Consider the following 19,994-nt stretch of genomic DNA (forward strand, 5'->3'; position numbering starts at 1 on the left):
CACATCTGCTTTCTCTCTTCTGTCTTTCCTCCTCTGAATTACCCCTGGGCTCGACAGCTATTTATGGCTATTTACCCATCTAATTAACATCTTCCCCTTCTGGTCAATTAGCAGACGTAAAACAGAGATTAGTGACCCACTCTGTTGTGGAATGCGAGTCTGCATGTCAAAGTGAGGAGTGTAGGTCCAACAATTCATGACCTCAGTTTAATTCCAATTTTTGTTAATTAGCTCCACTTTTGCTGATATCAGCAACATCTGGCTATCCCTGTTTCCCACCTACCTGGGCACCAAAGGGAAGTACATGGTGGCTGTGCAGGTCTTCTCCCTCTTGGCCACCAGTGCTGGCCTGCTGGGATCCATCTTCATCCCCAAGTGCTACATTATCCTGCTAAGGTCAGAGCTGAATACAAAAGAACATTTCATGTCAAAATCACAGAGTAAAGGGGGTTTGGGGTGAAATAGTTTCCAAACCTGTCAGTGAATCATTCCAACAAACAGCCTTGGACCTCTTAATTTCCTGAAAAACATCTCACTCATAAATGCCTTAGTAGAACTGAACATAAGCAAAACATGTACAGTATTTAAGGACCATTTCATTGAAATTTACTGAATAATCTTGGAAAGATGACATAGCATCTTTGATTGAGTTGTGCTTGAGTTTTATTCTGATAGTTTGGGGGTTTCTGTTATTTTGACTGTTTTCTGCACCACCCAGGGTTGTTGTTACAATATGGGCAGCTATATAAAACTTTTAAAATATATAAATAAATAGCAAACACTTAAGAAACAAGAACTAACAGGTAGTTGAATTAAGAGAGGAAGTGGGTGAATCCAGCATCTGTGGGAAGGTGCCAAACTGTGGCTTAGGCAAGATGACTTTCCCCCTGGCTCCCAGTGCTCTGAAACTCGCCTTAGACCACTTTTCTATTATCTCTTCACAGGGAGCCTCTGTATAGAGCAAATTGTGGGTGATCCTAGTCCTCTCCTTGATCCGGAGAGGAGTTCTGAGGAGCAGATCCACTCACCAGCTCCTCCTTCCGCTGCAGCCGTTGGCTCCACTCTCCACGGAGCCGTCTTCAGTCTGCCATTGCTTCCCTGGAAGTGATCAGTAAATCCCGAGATTATCAATTCTTTTTTGTCCATTTTCTCCAAAAAAGTCCATAAAGGGGTTCCAGTCTTATATAAAGGTTATTATGGTTCCTTCCCCAATCAGAGAAGTCAATCTGGCCATTTCAGCAAGTTCTGACATCTTCACAATCCACTCCTCCATTGTGGGTATTTCTATATTTTTCCATCTCTGTGTGTAGAGTAGACTTCCTGCAGTTACCATATATAAAACTAGTCATCCCTGAGGCTTTTCCAGTTGGCTGTCCATAAGTCTTAGTAAAAAAAAGCTCTGTTTTCAACTGAAAATTAAGTTTTAAAATTCTCTGCACCATCGTATGCAATATTTTTTTAATTTTTTTTTTTTTTGCTTTTTCGCAAGTCCACCATTTATGATTAAATGTCCCTTCATGCTTTTCACATTTCCAGCAACAGTTAGAAGTACTTTTATACATCTTAGATAGTTTCTCTGGTGACAAATACCAAAGGTACATCATTTTATAGAAATTCTCTTTTAAATTATAAGACAACGTGACAATCTAACGAAGTTTACACAATCCATCTGCACAAATGCATGGAAATGGAACAGGATGTTAGGGGAACCCCATATATGTGGGTCTGTCTTTGTGGAATTGCTATACAGTATATTGGTTTTCTTTTGTGTATTGAAATATTTGGTTTAGGGTTTTTTGGGGGGGGTATAGATTGTCAACTGTCTGAGTTATGTATTTAAGATGGGCAGCCACATACATTTTTTAAATAAATGAATAAAGAGGTGAACTTAGGAAAAGGGCTTCTTTGCAGGTAAAATCTGCTCCTTTGGAGTGAGAACTGCCTCTGACTATCATTGTCAAGTCCACAAAATCCAAACCCCAATTTAGAAGAATTCTCATGAAACCAGGCCTGGTTCAGATAAATGCTCCTTTATTGGGTGGTACATGCAGCTTGAAACAAAGCATTGCTAAAACTAAAGCCTGCGTAAAGCTCCCTCTACTGAATCCCCCCCTTAACATTGGCACCAAAATCCTTTCTCACAGATCACAGATCCTTGTGCATTCCTCCCATTGATAACACAGTTCTTCTCAGCCTTCAGACTACCCCGGAAATAGCAATTACCCAAACACAACTATACACTACCATCCCCCCCCCCCCCCCGCCAATACAATTGGCAGAATCAAATCAAGCAAATACCCATTGACTGCTATAACCTTTTGAAATAACATTTGACTGATGCAGGTTCTGACCATCATACTTGGTGAAGAAGCTTCTGGAGTTCCTTTCGGTTCTTGGTGTGCAGTTATTTACTTGAAGCTCTCAGAAGACCAGGAGGCTCTGATGGGCCAATCCCACCAGCTGAGGGGGCAAGTTCTCACATGTGGGCCCCTGTCCCAGGGTTCAGCTTGCAAGCAGGTCAGAAATCAATTTGACAAGGTCAGAAGAATCCAAAATCTTTTAAATATATTCTTTATGGAATACTGACACTAGAATTCCAGTGACTGCAGAATTTCTATGGCCACCTGATTTCTGAAATCCACATTTGAATCCTTTTGCACTTTTCTCATGCCCTTCATATTACTGCATTGAGTGCCAGTTTGCTTCCAAGTCCAATTCAAGGTGTTGCTTGTCACTACATGGCATGGGAGTGGGTTATCTGAGTGATCCTCTCACCCCCATTATATCGACCCCAGACAGAGGGGTATGTTACACATGTCAGGTTCAGCCGGCACGGCACTGTTAGTTTTCGCCCCGCCGTGCTGAGCCAGTTCAACCAGCCGCGCGAGAGCCGGGGAAAAGAGGAAGTGAAAGCCGGGGCTGATAACGCGCCACCTGGGTCCACTTAACAGAAAACCACAAAGTGGATACTTTGTATCAACACTGATAACCACGATCGCCGAGACAAAGTGTTAGCTGCAGCCCATGGGAAGGCAATCAGCGTGCGATTGCAAACCCCCGGTTTTGCGCGCAACTTACAGAAACCCAGAGGAACCATGACCATGCCAGCAGGTCAGAACAATCAAGAACAATAAGAACTGGGCTGAACCTGCCATTAGAGGAGAAGGGGGGATTACTAGGGCAATCTATAATCTATGCCCTCCAATATGTAGCGTAGGAACGGGCAAAAGCACGGGAAGGGGAGAACTACAAATTGTACCACAAAATGTGCCAAGCCAGTCCTGGCTTTGTTTGTATCTATGCATGTTACGCTCGAGTAAACTTCTTTGTTGCACACACGTGTCACGAGAATTTCTCTAGACGAGCGGGGTAAACCTTACAACAGATCCCCTTGATGAAAGAATGTTGTTGACTGGTGGGGCCCAGAATGAGACCCTTCTCTGCCGTTACCCCCACACTATAGAATACCCTTACCCAGATGTGAGGCAGGCCCCTCCTCTCTCAACCCTCCAGAAAAGGGTGAAGCCCTGGCTGTGCCCACTTGTGTGGGGTGAGAAGAGGGGCAACCAACCCTGGGTGTGGCTAGCAAATTGAAGATGCTCCTGTAGGATAATATCTTTATGTCCCAGCAGTACCCTGGAAGATATTATTTATGTACGAATATGGTTTTTATTGTAATGTTATTGTACAGTGGTACCCTGGGATACAAATGCCTCTACTAACGAACATTTCAGGTTACGACCAGCTTCGGCCGGAAAAATTTACCTTGGGTTATGAACTCGCCTCGGGTTACGAACCGGATACGTGGCCATTTTCCGCCCTGACACGTGGCCCGCGGCCATTTTTCCCCCCTGACACGTGGTGCGCGGCCGTTTTTCTGCCCTGCCGCGTGGTCCGCGGCCGTTTTTCTGCCCCTGCTGTGTGGTCCACGGACGCCAGAACGGATTAATGGTAATTACATTGAACCCTATGGGGAAATTTGCTTCGGGTTGCGACCAACTCGGGTTGCACCCAGAGTCACGGAACGGATTAAGTTCGTATCCCGAGGTACCACTGTATTTTAATTTATATGCATACTTGTTTTAACTATACCACTAGAGTCACTCCCTAGTGAGATGAGTGGTGACTAGATAGATAGATAGATAGATAGATAGATAGATAGATAGATAGATAGATAGATAGATAGATGTCTCCTTATCCCACTTTTTCAGGCAGGAGGGCCTGATACATTGTTTTTGTAATGGCTAGACCTGATATCAGGTTGTTCTCCTCTGACTATCTGAAAAGAAACTCTCAAAATATTTGGGATCCTTATGTGCCCTGAACATGGATTTATTTATTCAAATAGAAACTGTGTCTGAAACTACTAAATTTGTCCCTTCATAAAACATCTGACATGAGGCGACCACATCTGGTCCATTTGGAAAACATGTTTTCTGTGACTCCATCTCCCCCCACCCCCCAACATACCCCAATGAATTCAGGATGTGGCAGAGCTGATTTTCTCCTCTTTGTAATTTACAACTGAGGATGGTCTTGTTTGTCTTCTGAACAAATCTCCTGGGATTTCCCTCAAGATCGCCTTTGAAACAAGCAGCAGAGCAGAGAGGGAGACAGGATGATATCTTGCCCTGAGCCTGAAAGGACAGCAGCATAAAAGTCTCCTGGACCACTGAGAGTTGGAGCTGAAGACCAGGGCACTTGAGGAGGATTTGTTCCCTCAGATCCAGCATTTCAGATGGACCTCAGTGGCTCTCGTTGCTCCAGAAAATGAAAATGGAGGGAAGTTCTTCAAAACTTTAACACCTTTACTCACTCAAAATGACATTTGTGCTGTTTTCTCCCAAAGCGTATCAGGGCACAATATGAATTTATACAGTTTGGACCCTGATTTATACCACAGATGGAAACAAGTCAATGTATTTATTTACTATGCAGAGCCCACTTTGCATAGTATCTATTTCTATGGAATGGTGTTCATTGACCATGTGTTGCGGCTCTTGATAAAACCTACCGTAGGAAAAATCTGGATCATAACAGCCATGGGGGATCTCACTTTGAATTTGCGGGATGAAAAATTCAAACATGTTCACAGTATTTTCACCTTTTCTATCCAGACAAAGAACTGGATAAAAGATGATGTTGTTGACCAATTTTTCCCTTCAATCTTTGAGTTTGCCAACAAAGCTTTTCCTTGTTCATTTCAAAAGCATCCCTTCTCAGTTAAAGGCTGGTTGAGATGCAAAGAGAATGAAGAAATGGAAAGTCTACGAGAGGAGGAGGTTGAAGCCACCCTTTCTCTCGACAGCCACCACATTTACAACTCCATCTGGGCTGTGGCATGAGCCCTGAATGCTGCCTGTGTCTCCAGATCCAAGAGGATGCTGAAGGAAGGTGGACGGACCTTGGAACTGGAAGAGCTACAACCTTGGCAGGTATTTTCTTTCCATCAAAGAATCGCAGATGAACACAACCATTACTTTTAAAATTACCTATAGAGGAGAAATTTAGCAAATGAAGAGGGGAAGCCAGATTGTTCTCAAGAGATAATCCCCCAAACAATCATCAAACAGGTGACTCTCTCTTGCCAACATTAACTATCATGTTTGCACGGTAGATAAAGGGAGGGAGGAAAAGAGTAGGATAATAAAAGGCAATTGGAAAATTTTATGTTCTGGATCCTGCTACATGTTGGTCCCATTTGTTCCACCCTCATCTTGCCTCCCTTCTTGCAGGCGATGTGGTAACAGCTGCCACATCTGGTGAGACCCCTCTGTCTCTGGAGAATGGCATTTTCCCTGCTCCTTCTTTGCCATCCTCCCATCCATGCGGGAGGGTCTTTTTCACAGGATTAATCTGGCTGCCTCTCTTGGGGCCTTCCATCCTCCTAACCAGTCATTCCCAGTTAGGCAGCCCTGTAAATTGAATAAATGCATAACCCAGTTTCTGACTGGGCATTTGTTTGTGTCTGCAGTGAGCCCTCCCTCCCTCTCTCATTCTCCCCCCCCCCCCGCCCGCCACCATCCTCTCTACTAAAATAGGTGGTGACTTGAACAATGTAAAAGCACAGAATTCAAACACTTTTGAGGTTGAGAGGCAGGAAATCTGAAGGATCTGATTGGAGGATAGGTTTGCCTAGGTGTGAAATGGGGGAGAAATGGTTTTTCTATTGTGATAAAAAGAACCCAGGCAAACCCTTAAGAAGACAGATGATGCCCCCCCCCCCATTGTTTCTTATGATAGTGTCAAGAGGGCTATTTTTGGCAGTGGAACATGGTCACTCTCAGGTCATCCAATGGCTTGGAGCTGATCCTGTTTTTCATGAGGAAAGAATGGCAGGAGGAAGTGGAAAAAAGAGATTGCATGAGGGTCAAGGAGGGGGGGAGTAAAGAGTTTGCTGCAGGAGAGGCAAGGGGGAGGGGGGGAGTTTCCAGCTTTATTTTATTATTTTTCCATCACATAGTATTCAGTTTGGAGATAAATATATCACAGTGATAAAGTATCCATCTAAAGGCTTCAACTTCCAAATCTCCTAACACAGAACAAAGTATTCATGAATAAAATTGGGGCCCTTCAAACATGAATGAGTTTCATAGCCATTCAAGTAGAGAACCACAATCAATCAGATCTGAAGAGGTGACTGGAGCTGGCCCTTCATGTCTGGGCTTAGAAGCTATGGAGGGTCAGGCCTGGGGAGGATGGGGATGGGACACCACCAGAAAGTCCTTGGGCTGTAAGCTAGGCTGAGAAATTGGGGGGGGGGGGGGGACACTGTAGAAGAAAACTAGGGTAGATGATACCGATGTTCCTCCTTGTCCTGGAGGCCTTTACCTATCTAGTGAATCAGAAGACCCTAGCTTGAGAATGGCACAAGAGGGACTCATTCTTTCTTGTGCAAAAGGCTGCAACATTTTTGTTGTTGATGTTCTTCCCTTTCTAGCTCCATCCTTTCCTGCAACCCCCCCAGTTTTACAACCATTCCGTGGATGGGGAGTATTTGGACAAGAACGGAGAGCTGGTAGCTGACTTGGAGATGGTGAACTGGTTATGGTTTCCCAACAGGTCTGTTGTCAGAGTGAAATTTAGGAGCTTTGCAAGACAGAAATCCCAGGAACCCAAGTTTGTCATCGACCAGGATGCTGCTATCTGGCCCCAAAGGTCTAACAAGGTGGGGAAAACCATTTCATTCCTATTTGAGCTCTTGAGCATTGTCATTGATCAACACATTCTCTGTGGAACTTCTTTGAAGTCTCTGAAGCCCTTCAAGGCTTCAGAAGAGTTGCAGAGAACCTCTCCTTAACTTTGTGGCTTACATGTCCACTGCTACGCCTGATTAAGGGAGTCCGGATTCCCAGTTCAAATGATGCGATTTTGCTTTTATTTTTATAATGCTTTCTGTAGTTGTCATGTTTTATAGACGTGGACTTGGGAGCCACCAGTCCCAAGATGCCTGCAGATGAAAACTGATGATGAACAGTAGACAAATATGCAAAAATTGAGGCAGCAGATTCACTGTAAGACAGAGTTTATTTATTTATTTATTTATTTATTTATTTGTTTGTTTGTTTGTTTCTTTTTTATATATGCAATTTTGGACTGACATAATCATATGATTCATGGTGGTTTACAAAAATGAAACACAGACAATACAATACCCAATTCCTAAAATGCTATGTTGGCTCTTATATAAGACTCCTGGAAGAGCTCCATTTGACCTTTTCTCTCAAAGGCCAACAGAGTCAAGGCAAACCTAATCTCTAACTGCAAACTATTCCACAGTCTGGAGGTGAAAAAGAAGAAACATCTCCTCCTAGTCTCAGATGCTTTGATCTCCCAGAAGGGAGATTCCTGGATAAACAGCTGCTTCCGTTAAATGGACCTAGTCTACCATTTCTTTCCTTTGAAGTCAACCCTAATCTACTCTCCTTTATGTTCCCCTTTTTCTGCTCAGAGTCTGCCTCCCTCCAGGTGTGTGGAAAGTTGTCAGTCTGGATTTTTCAAGGTGGGTCAGGAAGGGGAGCCCATCTGCTGCTACGACTGTGTTTTCTGTGTGGAGGGGACCTTCTCCTCTCAGGAAGGTATGTGACTCCAACGTGAAGCAGCCTTTCAATAAAAAGGCTGACACTTCTCCCTCTGTGAAGATCTCACCTTGATTGGTTTATTTCTGAAACATATTTAAAAATAGACAGACTAGGAAGCCAAGATATGAAAGATGAACTGCTAACTCATTAGCATGCATCCTCCATCAGGGTTAAAAAGCAGAAAAGTTGCTCAATGTTTAGCATAGTTGGTCACAGTCCCTGATATTGCACCTTCTTTTGTTGTTTCTGTTTCTTACCCCATGCAGTGTATTTGCTGGTAGCATAGAAAAGACTAGATTAGTGGCTGAACCTGGTAAATGTTACTTTCTTCTCTTCAGATGCAGATTATTGCACTAAATGTCCAGAAGACCAGCATCCAAATAAGGAGAGAGATAAATGTGTCCCAAAGGAAGTAAGCTTTCTGGCCTACAATGAATATCTGGGGACCCTCTTGGCTTCCCTTGCACTTTTCTTCTCCTTACCTACTGTGCTTGTCCTAGCAATCTTTGTGAAACACAGAGAAACTCCCATCATCAAAGCTAACAACCGGGACCTGTCTTATATCCTCCTCATCTCTCTCCTCCTTTCCATCTTGACCATCTTCCTCTTCATTGGCCGGCCAAGGAGAGCCACTTGCCTTCTCTGACAGACAGCCTTCAGCATCTTCTTCTCGATTGCTGTCTCTTCTGTCTTGGCTAAAACAGTGACGGTGGTCCTTGCCTTTCTGGCCACAAAGCCAGGGAACAGAGTGAGGAGGTGGCTGGGGAGGAGTCTCACCAATTCCATCATCCTTTCTTCTTCCAGTATCCAGGTGGTCCTCTGCAGCATCTGGCTGGTGATCTCTCCCCCATTTCCTGATTCTGACATGCACTCCCAACTAGGAGAGATCATCCTGCAATGCAATGAAGGGTCTCTTGCTATGTTTTATATTGCTCTTGGCTACATGGGCTTCCTGGCTTCCATCTGCTTCATGGTGGCTTTCCTTGCCAGAAGCCTGCCTGCAGCCTTCAATGAAGCCAAGCTGATCACCTTCAGCATGCTGGTCTTCTGCAGTGTCTGGGTGTCTTTTGTGCCCTCCTACCTGAGCACCAAAGGGAAGTATATGGTGGCCGTGCAGATCTTCTCCATTTTGGCCTCCAGTGCTGGCCTGCTGGGTTTCATCTTTTTCCCTAAGTGCTACATTATTTTACTAAGACCAGATCTAAATACCAAGGAACAGCTAGTTGTGAAAGCATAAATCAATATCTGATTACTTCTCCATTTTTTTTCTCAAAGTCATAATTTTGTGTCCATTCCATGCGTTTCCCATCTCTAAAAGACTTGTAATACACTAGGCTTCCTAGGTTCAACCTCCTAAATACCCTCTGGATGGCCTTGCCATGGTTCGGCCATGGTTCCTCTGCTACCGCCTATTGTGCTGAAAGCAAACTGGCCATACTGCCCCCTCTCCCCAGCCTCTGGCATCCACTCCTTAAGTGGTTTCAATGGGTTAAGCCAATATTAGAAGCATGGAATAAATCCCAGGCTGCACAACCTGAAAAAGTGTTATTCAAAGGTGTCCTCCTCTCACCATCTCCTCAGTCTCCGAAATGGGGTCTCCCTGGACAGCTGAAGAAAGTCCTGGAAAAAGCAGGAGAGGAAAGTTTGCTTTGGAAAATCAGTACAGGTCCAGCTACGAAATTTCATTTTGTCTGTTTTCTTATCCAGTAAAGTAAAATCGAATATTCTTATTTCTGTGTAGAAATTAGGGAAATTGGATGTGTACCTCACCCTTGCATTGCCATCTTGCAGATGGGCAGGAAAATTTGCTTATAAATACTGTATCTGGTAGTCTGTAACATCAAACTGTAACATCTCCCATCTTGAAAGGCAAACATTCCTTCATAGCAGACCACCCTCATTCTCTGGTCTTCCTGAAATATTGTGTATATTTTTGCATAATTCTTTTAAAGTAAAAAGGGTTCATAAGCCTTTGTTGTAATGAAGTTTGATTTTGTCATTCTTTTGTGATATTGCTCTGTTTCTCAGGAAGGGCAGACACCGCTAGACACATGCATTTAAGCCACACAGTTGCATTATGGCCATAGGATTGCTGCATATTTCCCCCAATTTTCTTCCCCAATGAGGTGGCCCAGAATGTGGGAATGCTTTCTTACCCATACAACAGTTGGGGGAGGATGCCAGGCAATGTAGTTCATGGAGAATAGTTTGTGATGGGAAGAACTGCCAGGTGGTCCCCAACGGGATTGGTGGGTGAGGATGAAGATCTGGAGGGTTTTGGGAAAGGAAGTTGAGGTCAGTCTTTCCACTGCAAGTTCAATAATGCTTAAACCAGGGAAGTCAAAATTATTGTCAGGCATGACTTTGAAGGGTCAGGATCGGGGGGGGGGTAACCCCGATGCAGGCTTATATGTGGAGTTGAGACCATACTGACACCATTTTGAAGAGGAAGTAGGGTCATGCACATGTGGAGGTCACAGGGAGGAAATGGCACATGAACATCCATGAGCCGTTAGGGGCCCAGCACGAGGTCAAACACCCGTGGTTGGAATGGCTGGTAAGGATGTGGGTAAATGTGCTAAAACACTTGCAAGAGGACCCACAACCTGAGTAGCAGGATGTGTGAAATTAAGCTATAAGCTCAAAATAGATTGCACCCACATAATGGGGGGGGGTCTAGCAACATAGAGTGCATTCCTAGTGGGCAGCCAGCAGTGGACCCCACAAAGAGCAAAATGCATAGTTATGAAATTAGGTGCAGGTGTGCCCGCCTTCCGGGGTTGGCGTGATATTTAGCTTTAGCAGCATACAGTCTTGGGTTCCTAGTCCTCGCTTGCTCTGAGGGTTGCTAACATGAAATATCTTCGCCTAACTTGCTTAGACTGTGCAGGGGATGGTTGGGAGCAGAAGCAGGTGCTGAAGGCTCATGCATGCTCGGGAAGTGCGCTTGGGAGTCGGGAGGGAGAACTGGGGAAGTATAAAAACTGTAAGCAAACTGTGTTCGGGGCTCTGGCCGCCTTTCAGCTGGAGTCCCTTTGTTCTGGTACCTTAAGAAAAGCAACCCTTTATTCTGCCCCTCGTCTTTGGATGTCTTTTGGCTTTGATACCAAGCTCAGGCCCGTTTTGTGGTGCAACAACTTCCCTGTCTGGTTATCTGGCAGTCAACCTGTTGAGAAGAGGATCCTTGTTGAAAAGTTTCTCCCACAGGAAGGACTGAGACCAACCTTCCTGTGTGAGCGTTTTAGCACATTTACCCACATCCTTACCAGCCATTCCAACCATGGGTGTTTGATCTCATGCTGTGCCCCTAACGGCTCATGGATGTTCGCATGCCATTTCCTCCCTGTTCCAGATAGAAGTCTCCTCAGAAGCAGGAAGTACACAAGTACACCGATGACACGGAGAAAAGACGATGATCACGAGGACAATGAAACCTGACTGAATCTGCCATTAAGAAGAGGGGAGGGAGATCATGACAAACAGAGGGGTGACCCAGGACAAGGGCAGCGGCGGAACCCAGGGGTACTATGGGTCAAGGGGGGAACCCTATAAAATACTGTAGGAAACTGCGCCAAGCCAATCCTGGCTTTGTCTGTAACCACTACGCATTACGCCTGAGAAAACTAGCTTTTGTTCGAGTCTGTGTCTCACGAGGGTTATTTCCAGCACCGAATGCAGCTAACCTTACAGACAGCCCTGATGAGAAGAGGCGACGGGAAAGGAGGCAGAGCTGAGAGAACTGGGGTGGGGGGAGAGAGGTGTTTCCCTCAGATGGGGGAAGATTGGGAAGAAGAGGAGGAGAGTCCAGAAGCCCAGCCAGGAACAAACCAGCAGGAAAGGCGAAGAAAAAGTCAAGATTTGGACAGAACAGAAATAGAAAATGGAAACTTAAACAAGATGAAAGAGAGATTGAACTCTGAAGGAAAAGGAGTACAGCTGTATAGAGAGTGACAGTAGAGGGATTGAGGCCACAGAAATATTGAAGTCAGCCATAAAGAAGTGTATTGGAGATAGAGAATAAAAAAATATGAAGGTAGAGTGAAATTGGATTTTGAAGAATATAGTGTAGATAAACAGCTTATAGAAAATGGGTAGTTAAACTAGAAAATACATTTATTATTAAGATTAATGTCTGCACTAGCTGAAGGCATGTACAATTGACGTTTTCTTTTTTTCTTTTTAAACTGTCCTTTTGTACAATGAAAGTCACCCTCCAGCTCCTGAAGGGAGGTACAAAAACCCAATAGATTGTCCACGTTCCCAGGCTAAGTTTTGATTCTTTTTATTGGTGGTTCAAAAAGAGAATCTGCAGTCCATTGTACGTTGAGGGGAAGAGCTTGGCAGAGATTTCAATTAGAGCTCACATTCAACTTTAGCTTTGTGGAGTGCCTGGTGCTCCTTGAGCTTGGCTGTTTTCTTGCAGAGGTTTCGTTACCCAGCTAGGTAACATCTTCAGTGCTAGAAGGGAATGGGGTTTGCTCTCTGTTTATAGCTTGCCCTGCCAGTGTTGGTGGGAGTGTCGTTTTCTCCTTGGTAGTTCCTTGATTAGGCTGTTGTTTACTGCTTCTCACAGTACATGGACAGGCTTAACCATAGTTTCAACTGGGAAACTATCAGCATCTTAGACCAAGCTAAATCCAAAAATGTGAGGGAATTCTTGGAAGCTTGGTATTCAGACAAGGCAGCCAACAGCAGGCAGATAGAGATAAACAACATCTACACACTATTCAAAAGAGACAATAGAAAGGAAAACAAAAGCCAGAACATCTCCTCACCGGCAATCATCGCCCAGATAAAAAACAGATTAACACCAACATTACCACCAGACGTACAATCAGCAGTAAACAATACCCTAATCAAGGAACTACCAAAGGGGAAAAATAAAACAAAACAAAAACCCCACCCCCACCAACACTAGCAAGACATGCCACAGTACATAAACGGAGAGAAAACCCCATCCCACTCTAGCACTGAAGATGTTACCTAGCTGGGTAACAAAAGGTTTGCAAGAAAAGAACCAAGCTCAGAGAACCCCAAGGACTCCACTGTTTACTGCTTGCTTGTCTGTCTGAGTTGGTAGTTCCTTGATTAGGGTATTGTTTACTGCTTGTTTGCTTGTCTGGTGCTAATCCTGCTGTTAATCCCTGCTTATCTGGGCATTTATTACTGGAGAAGAGGAGTTCTGGCCTTTTTGTTTCCTTATTATTGTATCTGGAATGGTGTGAAAATGATTTTTATCTCTATGTGCCTGTTGATGTCTGACATTTCATTACCCAACCAGGTAACATCACCAGTACTAGTAGCTTGCTCCCTGTTTATATACAGTAGCTGGCCCTGCCAGGGTTGGTGGGGGTGTGGTTTTCTCCTTGGTAGTTCCTTGATTGGAGTATTGCTTTCTGCTTGATTGTTTGTCTGGTGTTAATCCCTGCTTCTCTGGGTGTAGGTTGCTGGAGACGATGTCTTCTGGCCTTTTTGTTTCCTTCTTAGTTTTCTTTTCTCTTTTGAATGGTGTGTAAATGTGGCTTATCTCTATGTGACTGTTGATAGCTGATGTGTCTGAGTGCCAAGGTTCCAGGAATTCCCTAGAGTTTTTGGATTTAGCTTGGTCTGGGATACTCACAGTTGCCCAGTTGAAACTATTGTCGAGTCTGTCTATGTGTTGTGAGATTCAGGAGTTTTTATCATGTCTTCTGAATGCTAGTTGGTGCTCATGGATGTGCTCTGCTAGTCTTCCGCCTGTCTGTCCTACATAGTGGCTGTTATAGTCCTTACACTGTATGTTGTAGATGGCTCCTGTTTTTTCTTCTTGGGCTCTAAAACAAACCCTAATCAAGGAACTACCAAGGAGAAAACCCCACCCTCACCAACACTGTCAGGGCAAGCAACTGTATATAAACAGGGAGCAAACCCCACACTCACTAGCACTGGTGATGTTAGCTAGTCGGGTGATGAAATGTCTGTAATCGAACAACCAAGCTCAGAGAACCCCAAGGACTCCATGGTTCAACCCTGAGCTACATATATTGGGACATCCCCATATGGTGAAGGTAATATAAATCACAGTGCCTATTATCTTTATCAGAAACTTATTCCACATCAAATGATAGCAGTAGGGATGATCTTTTTTTCTTTTTTTTCTTCAATCAGATCTGCTACCAGTTGAATATGGTCTGATCTGAGCTTAGTTCTCATACATCCCACTTGATCATTTCTAAAAAATAATCCTGGTTTGTTTCAAGTCAAAGGGAAAATGGATCACCACTTTTTAATAAACATGATTTCGCCCTTTCTCTAAACAGGATAATTTGAAGCCAAACTATTGATCAATGTAGTGAATGAAAGTTCTCTTTCTCAGGACATCCACTGCGGCTTGGTAACCTATAAGAAATGATAGATAGATAGATAGATAGATAGATAGATAGATAGATAGATAGATAGATAGATAGATAGATAGATAGATAGATAGATAGATAGATAGATAGATAGATAGATAGATAGGAATGTGGTTCCCATATCTGTCTGCATTCAGAAGAAGAGCAACCACCCATCTCAGCAGATCTTTGGCTACCTTTAAAAATATAACCAAAATCCACCACCAACTAAATCCACATTGACACCATGCTACCGATCTCGCTTAGTATTGGATTGTATTAAGTTTTTTTTTAAGAACTTTGGGGCCAAATTCTCCTGTATTGGCTCATCTTTCCAATTTGGGCACCATGTATTGCTTTTCCCTTTGCATATCTCCGGATTGATTCATTCGACGTTCAGAGGGAGAATGTCTCTGCTCCTTGCCATTATTCAAATAATAGTGATTTCTTTGTTGTCTTGGTGCTAAAGCACTAGAGATTTTCTGCAACCTTTCGGAAGATTTGACACAAGCAAGTCAATAATGTGCTTTCACCTCAGTGTCACATTAAAGCCTTGTTGGCTGATGTCACGGCACTGGAAAGTCTTGGGTGCATAAATGGAAGTGGAGGAAGACAGAGCCTGGGAAGGTTTTTAGGGCAGGCAGAGGCTCCATTTCCTCCTTTTTCCTTCAGATGTGAAGCCTTGGCTGGACTCTCTGAATCAAGGAAGCCTCTGAACCTTCTGTCTTGGAAGGTTTCTCCTCCCTCTTCTTGACCTTTGTTTAAAGCAAACACAGAACTGGGGGCCCCATCAGGATCACCAATCTTGTTTTTGCTTGGGCTGCTTCTGTGGCCCCAGGGAGCCTGTGCGATGCTCAAAGCTAAATGCCTCCTGATTCTGACTAAGGATATATTAGACCCAGAGAATCATTACAGGACAGGAAAGCTTTTCATTGGTGGCGTAATCTCTACATTCATTGCTAGGTGTAAACCATTCAGCTTCCTTAAACCTCCTTCAACTAAGTCATTCAGGGAAATTCATCTTCCTACACTGCATTACAACCACTCCATCTAATGACTAATTTGTGAAGTTCCAGCCCTCCTCTTACCAGGCAACCTCCCTCTGATCTTCTACTTTTGCTACCTTTCTGTCAACTTTCTCTTTGGGGTCCTATTTTACATCCTTTAGCTAGTGGGGCTTCTTTGGACTTGTCAGTAGGGCAACCGAGTGGAGAACTTTGGCTTTCCTTGAATGTGCAGAATGAGCCTCCACTTGCATCTTCCAAGCCCGGCTAGATTGAGAGACGGCTTTCCTTCTTGACCTCCTTCCTCTTTGCTGGTCAGCCGAGGACAAGCACTTGCTTTCTCCCACAAACAGCCTTCAGTATCATCTTCTCACTCACTACTAAGACAGTGGGGGATTGAGAGAACAAAGCAAGTTCCTCTCTGTCCCATCTCAGTGTTGGTCCAGTTCATATATAATTAAAGTGTAAGTTAATAGGTTTTAAAATCAAATTGTTGATGAATTATCTTCTTAACAATTTGGAAAATGAATCTGACACATTCATTTTGTATATACTGAGAAAAATCTTCATTCAACCCCAGAAAAAATGAAGGGGTCTTACCATAGATTCTTGGATGTCCTGTCTAAAAATACCCATTTTCTCTTCCATTGCAGCTTCATTCCTTCCTTCAAAATTCACAGTTTCACAATAATTCCATAGAAGGGGTCTATTTGGATGAGAAGGGAGATCTGGCCTCAGACCTGGACCTTGTGAACTGGGTGATTTTCTCCAATATGTCTGTCAGCAAAGTGAGGTTTGGGAGTCTAGAAAGACAAGGATCCCAAGGTGTCACGTTTATGATCAACCCAAATGGGATTGCAGAGATGGAAGGACTGAACAAGGTGGGAAAATGTTTATTTCACTTTCTCTGAAGCTCCTAGCATGAGGGTTGCATTCTTTGGGCAGGAAGTGGTTTGAATGTCATCTAGGTTCATTAGGCAAGGCAATATATTCCTTGGGTAGAGGTCAAGGTGTCTACGAGAAATAAACCCTTAAATATTTAAGTAAATCATTCATTAGCCCTGTGCAAATGTAAGTAGATCAGAGCCATTGAGCAACAAGATTCATTTTGCCAAAGTGAAATATCTCTCCAATCTTTCCTTGAGTAATTTACTATATAAATTTAAATTCTAAATCTAAACATCATTGTCTGTGAAAAATTAGAAGAGAAGATAACAGGGAAGCAACATGCAGGGAAGCAATCTGTTTGATGAACTCCAATGTTCTTACAAACTTCAAAATTTGTACTCTATTGCAGATCACTACACCATTCTCCCTTAGCCCGCTTCCACAAAATAAATTCCTTTTTTCTGAATGTTCTTCCTCTCTGTCCTCAGTCCTTGCCTCCTTCCAGGTGTGTGGAACGCTGTCGTTCTGGATTCAGGAAGGTGGCTCAGGAAGGGGAGCCCATCTGCTGCTACGACTGTCTTCTGTGCGCTGAAGGAACAACCTCCACCATTGAAGGTGGGTGACACCGAAGGAAAGGGACAGTCCTCAGCAAAGTGTCTTTTCCTTGATCACTTCAACAAAAAGGCTTTTTCAAAGGGACTTTTCAGCTTGACACCTTTCTTGCTCATTTATCTCTGCATTTATTTCATGGTGAGCAATAAGAAATTAGCTTGGTGGCTAAACTGGGTTATGAGATGAAAAGATACTGAACCAACTAGGGCTTAGAATTACCATGAAGATGGGATTTCCTGGACTTTATCTTGTCCACACACCTTTCACGTTTCACTTTGCTAGTCACCCCATTTCTCTGAATAGTGAGTATGACTTTAGTTCCAGGGCATAATGACTCTGATTGGCTCTTTGGGAGAGGATTGATCAGGTCTTCTCACAATTGTGCCTGTCTGGATGGAACATTTCTAGTGGCATCTGAAGTTTATAGCTTCAGATTTCTCGAGAAGCCAAAATAAAGTAACTGTGTAGAATTCCAGAACCTAATCACTTCTCTTTGTGCCTCTTCCATTTTCCTTATATTCGCAAAATCCAGAAAACAATATTTCAAGACATGGATCTTCTACTGAGCAGGGATTGTAGACATGGTGGCCTCAATGGCCCTTCCAGCTCTTGGATGATGTCTAAGTGGGGTTGGAAGAAAGAAGTCACGAGTTGGGGCTGAGTCAGACTTCCTTCTTGCTCTGGCAGAGTCTTTAGAGCAGGGATGCATGAGGATGCCCCAACTCACCCTGAAACCCCCCCTAAGGTCACCTCCACCTGACTTTTCTTGCTCTGTGTCAAGTGTTTTCTTACTTCTGCTAACATAAACTGTGGTATGTGGTCCTTCTGCAGTTCTTTCCATTGCAGGAAGTGGGGTGGGGGGCATTTTGGTCCCTTCATGCACTGATGAAAACCTAGACTTGTTTTGTTCTTAACAAGTTCAACACTGGAATGGTAAAACAGTGGATCCTTCCTTCCTTCCTTCCTTCCTTCCCTGATGAAACTGACGTTAAAAAAAACACATAGTCAAAGGAAGAACAGTTCAGACCCTTCTAGCTGGAGGGGATGGAAAAAGCATAACACTGGTGGGTGTTATTCAGCATTCCTTGGTCTTCTAAAGTTTTTATGGCTGAGCGGATAATTTTGCCTCCTTCATCAATTTCATCTTTGTCATCCAAGCCTTGGAATGGTTTCAGGGCTGAGCTGACAGTTTGGGTTTCCTTGGGAAGTGCATTTGGGGAGGGGGGGGTCCTTCCTTTGGCACCATGTAACTGAGCCAGTGCCTTGTTTTCCCTGGGAAGATGTCTTTCGATGAGAGGTTTCTAGCTTGGCCCTAAAATTCTCCTTCACTGATCATGTGTGGAAACCAAATACTCAGCAGATTAAGCCTAGCCTCTTTGTGAACAGGGGAGGACAGACTCCATCCTTTTCTTACTGCAGACTGATTTCCTTCACATTCAGTCATTCACAACATCCCAATTTCCTGATGCATTTCTTTAAAGTATATGATTGATGAGAAATCTTACCCTTGCCTTTTTCAGATGCAGAAAAATGCAAGAAATGCCCAGAAGTTCAATATCCAAACATCCATCAAGATCACAGTGTGCACAAGATTGTAACCTTCCTATCCTATCAAGAAAATCTGGGGATCATCCTGGCTTCCATTACGTTCTTCCTTTCTTTAATCACATGCTTTGCCTTGGGAATCTTCATTAAATTCCAAGAAACACCTCTAGTGAAAGCCAACAATCAGGGCCTCTCTTACATGCTCCTGGTCTCCCTCCTGCTTTCCTTCTTGACCTCCTTCCTCTTCATTGGCCAGCCAAGGAGAACCACCTGCCTTCTCCGACAAACTGCCTTCAGTATCATTTTCTCACTTGCTGTCTCTTCTGTCTTGGCCAAAACAGTCACAGTAGTGTTAGTGTTCATGGCCACAAAACCAGGGAATAAAGTACAGAGATGGTTGGGGAAGAGCTTGGCCAACTCCATTGTCCTTTTCTGCTCAGGTGTCCAAGTGGTTATCTGCAGCATCTGGCTGGGCACTACTCCCCCCTTCCCTGAGCCTGACATGAACTCACAGTCTGGAGAGAACATCCTGCAGTGCAATGAAGGTTCTGTCCCCCTCTTTTACATTGCCCTCAGCTACATGGGCTTCCTGTTTGTCATCTGCTTCTTGGTGGCTTTTCTGGCCAAGAACCTCCCTGGGGCCTTCAATGAAGCCAAGCTGATCACCTTCAGCGTGCTGGTCTTCTGCAGCATTTGGGTGTCTTTTGTGCCTACCTATCTGAGCACCAAGGGGAAATACATGGTGGCTGTGCAGATCTTCTCCATCTTGGCCTCCAGTGCTGGCCTTCTGGGCTTCATCTTTTTCCGCAAATGCTACATTATTTTTTTAAGACCAGATCTGAATACAAAAGAACATTTGATGTCAAAATAAAATAGAAAATGATTCTTAGATATCTGGTTCCACCTAACAGGTTTTGAAATGTTAAGATTTTTTTAAAAGACAAACACCAAGTCCTGATGTTTCAAATCATGGGAGAAGTGGTCTATCACATTTTAATCCATATGATTTACCCCTTTCTCCTTCCTGTTAAGTGTGTAACAAAGTTTTGGGTATGAATGAATGTTGCAACAATCCTTAAATTTCACCTATTGGGTCAGAAGACCTATAGGTTTATTCATGCTCCAGAACTATGGCTAATAAATATTCTATTTAGACAAGGAATACTTCCCCTATGGGTTAATTCCAGCTTCACAAACAAAGAACAGTCTTTTTCGCAAACAGCACAGTGTGGTCTTATCCACCACTAAATATCCTAATGAAATGCAATCTGACATCTTGACCCTACAATGAGCAGGAGATATGGTGGAAATCCTGACCTGGTGCCTGGAGGCTGGGAGGAACCGGATCCAGCAAAACAGTTTACGGTTGAATCCCAGCAAGGCAAAGCTGATGCTGTTCCAGACACTTTGTGATATCGTGGATGTTTGATCTGTAGCTCTTCATGGGGTGGAGCTTTTCTTGGACTCATGGCTCCTACCGGAAGCCTAGTGAA

At 43.8% G+C, this 19,994-nt stretch overlaps 1 protein-coding gene across 1 annotated transcript in view; it reads left to right on the top strand.

Moving 5' to 3' along the window:
* The window catches only part of LOC148214038 (vomeronasal type-2 receptor 26-like), a 35,349-nt gene extending 15,977 nt beyond the window's left edge, over positions 1 to 19,372 (top strand). Inside the window, exons 3-10 of the mRNA XM_088128877.1 lie at positions 232 to 396; positions 5,372 to 5,435; positions 6,941 to 7,036; positions 7,952 to 8,078; positions 8,420 to 8,493; positions 16,110 to 16,244; positions 16,833 to 16,959; positions 18,477 to 19,372. Of these exons, the coding sequence (XP_087985003.1) occupies positions 232 to 396; positions 5,372 to 5,435; positions 6,941 to 7,036; positions 7,952 to 8,078; positions 8,420 to 8,493; positions 16,110 to 16,244; positions 16,833 to 16,959; positions 18,477 to 19,372 (1,684 nt within the window). The remainder of the gene's footprint in view (positions 1 to 231; positions 397 to 5,371; positions 5,436 to 6,940; positions 7,037 to 7,951; positions 8,079 to 8,419; positions 8,494 to 16,109; positions 16,245 to 16,832; positions 16,960 to 18,476) is intronic.
* The last annotated feature ends 622 nt before the right edge of the window (positions 19,373 to 19,994 follow it).

Source organism: Python bivittatus, unplaced genomic scaffold (genome assembly GCF_059951505.1).
Source record: "Python bivittatus isolate LINGU-HERP-01145 unplaced genomic scaffold, Pbiv_v1 ctg000820_np1212, whole genome shotgun sequence".
In the NCBI taxonomy this organism is placed as follows: Eukaryota; Metazoa; Chordata; class Lepidosauria; order Squamata; family Pythonidae; genus Python; species Python bivittatus.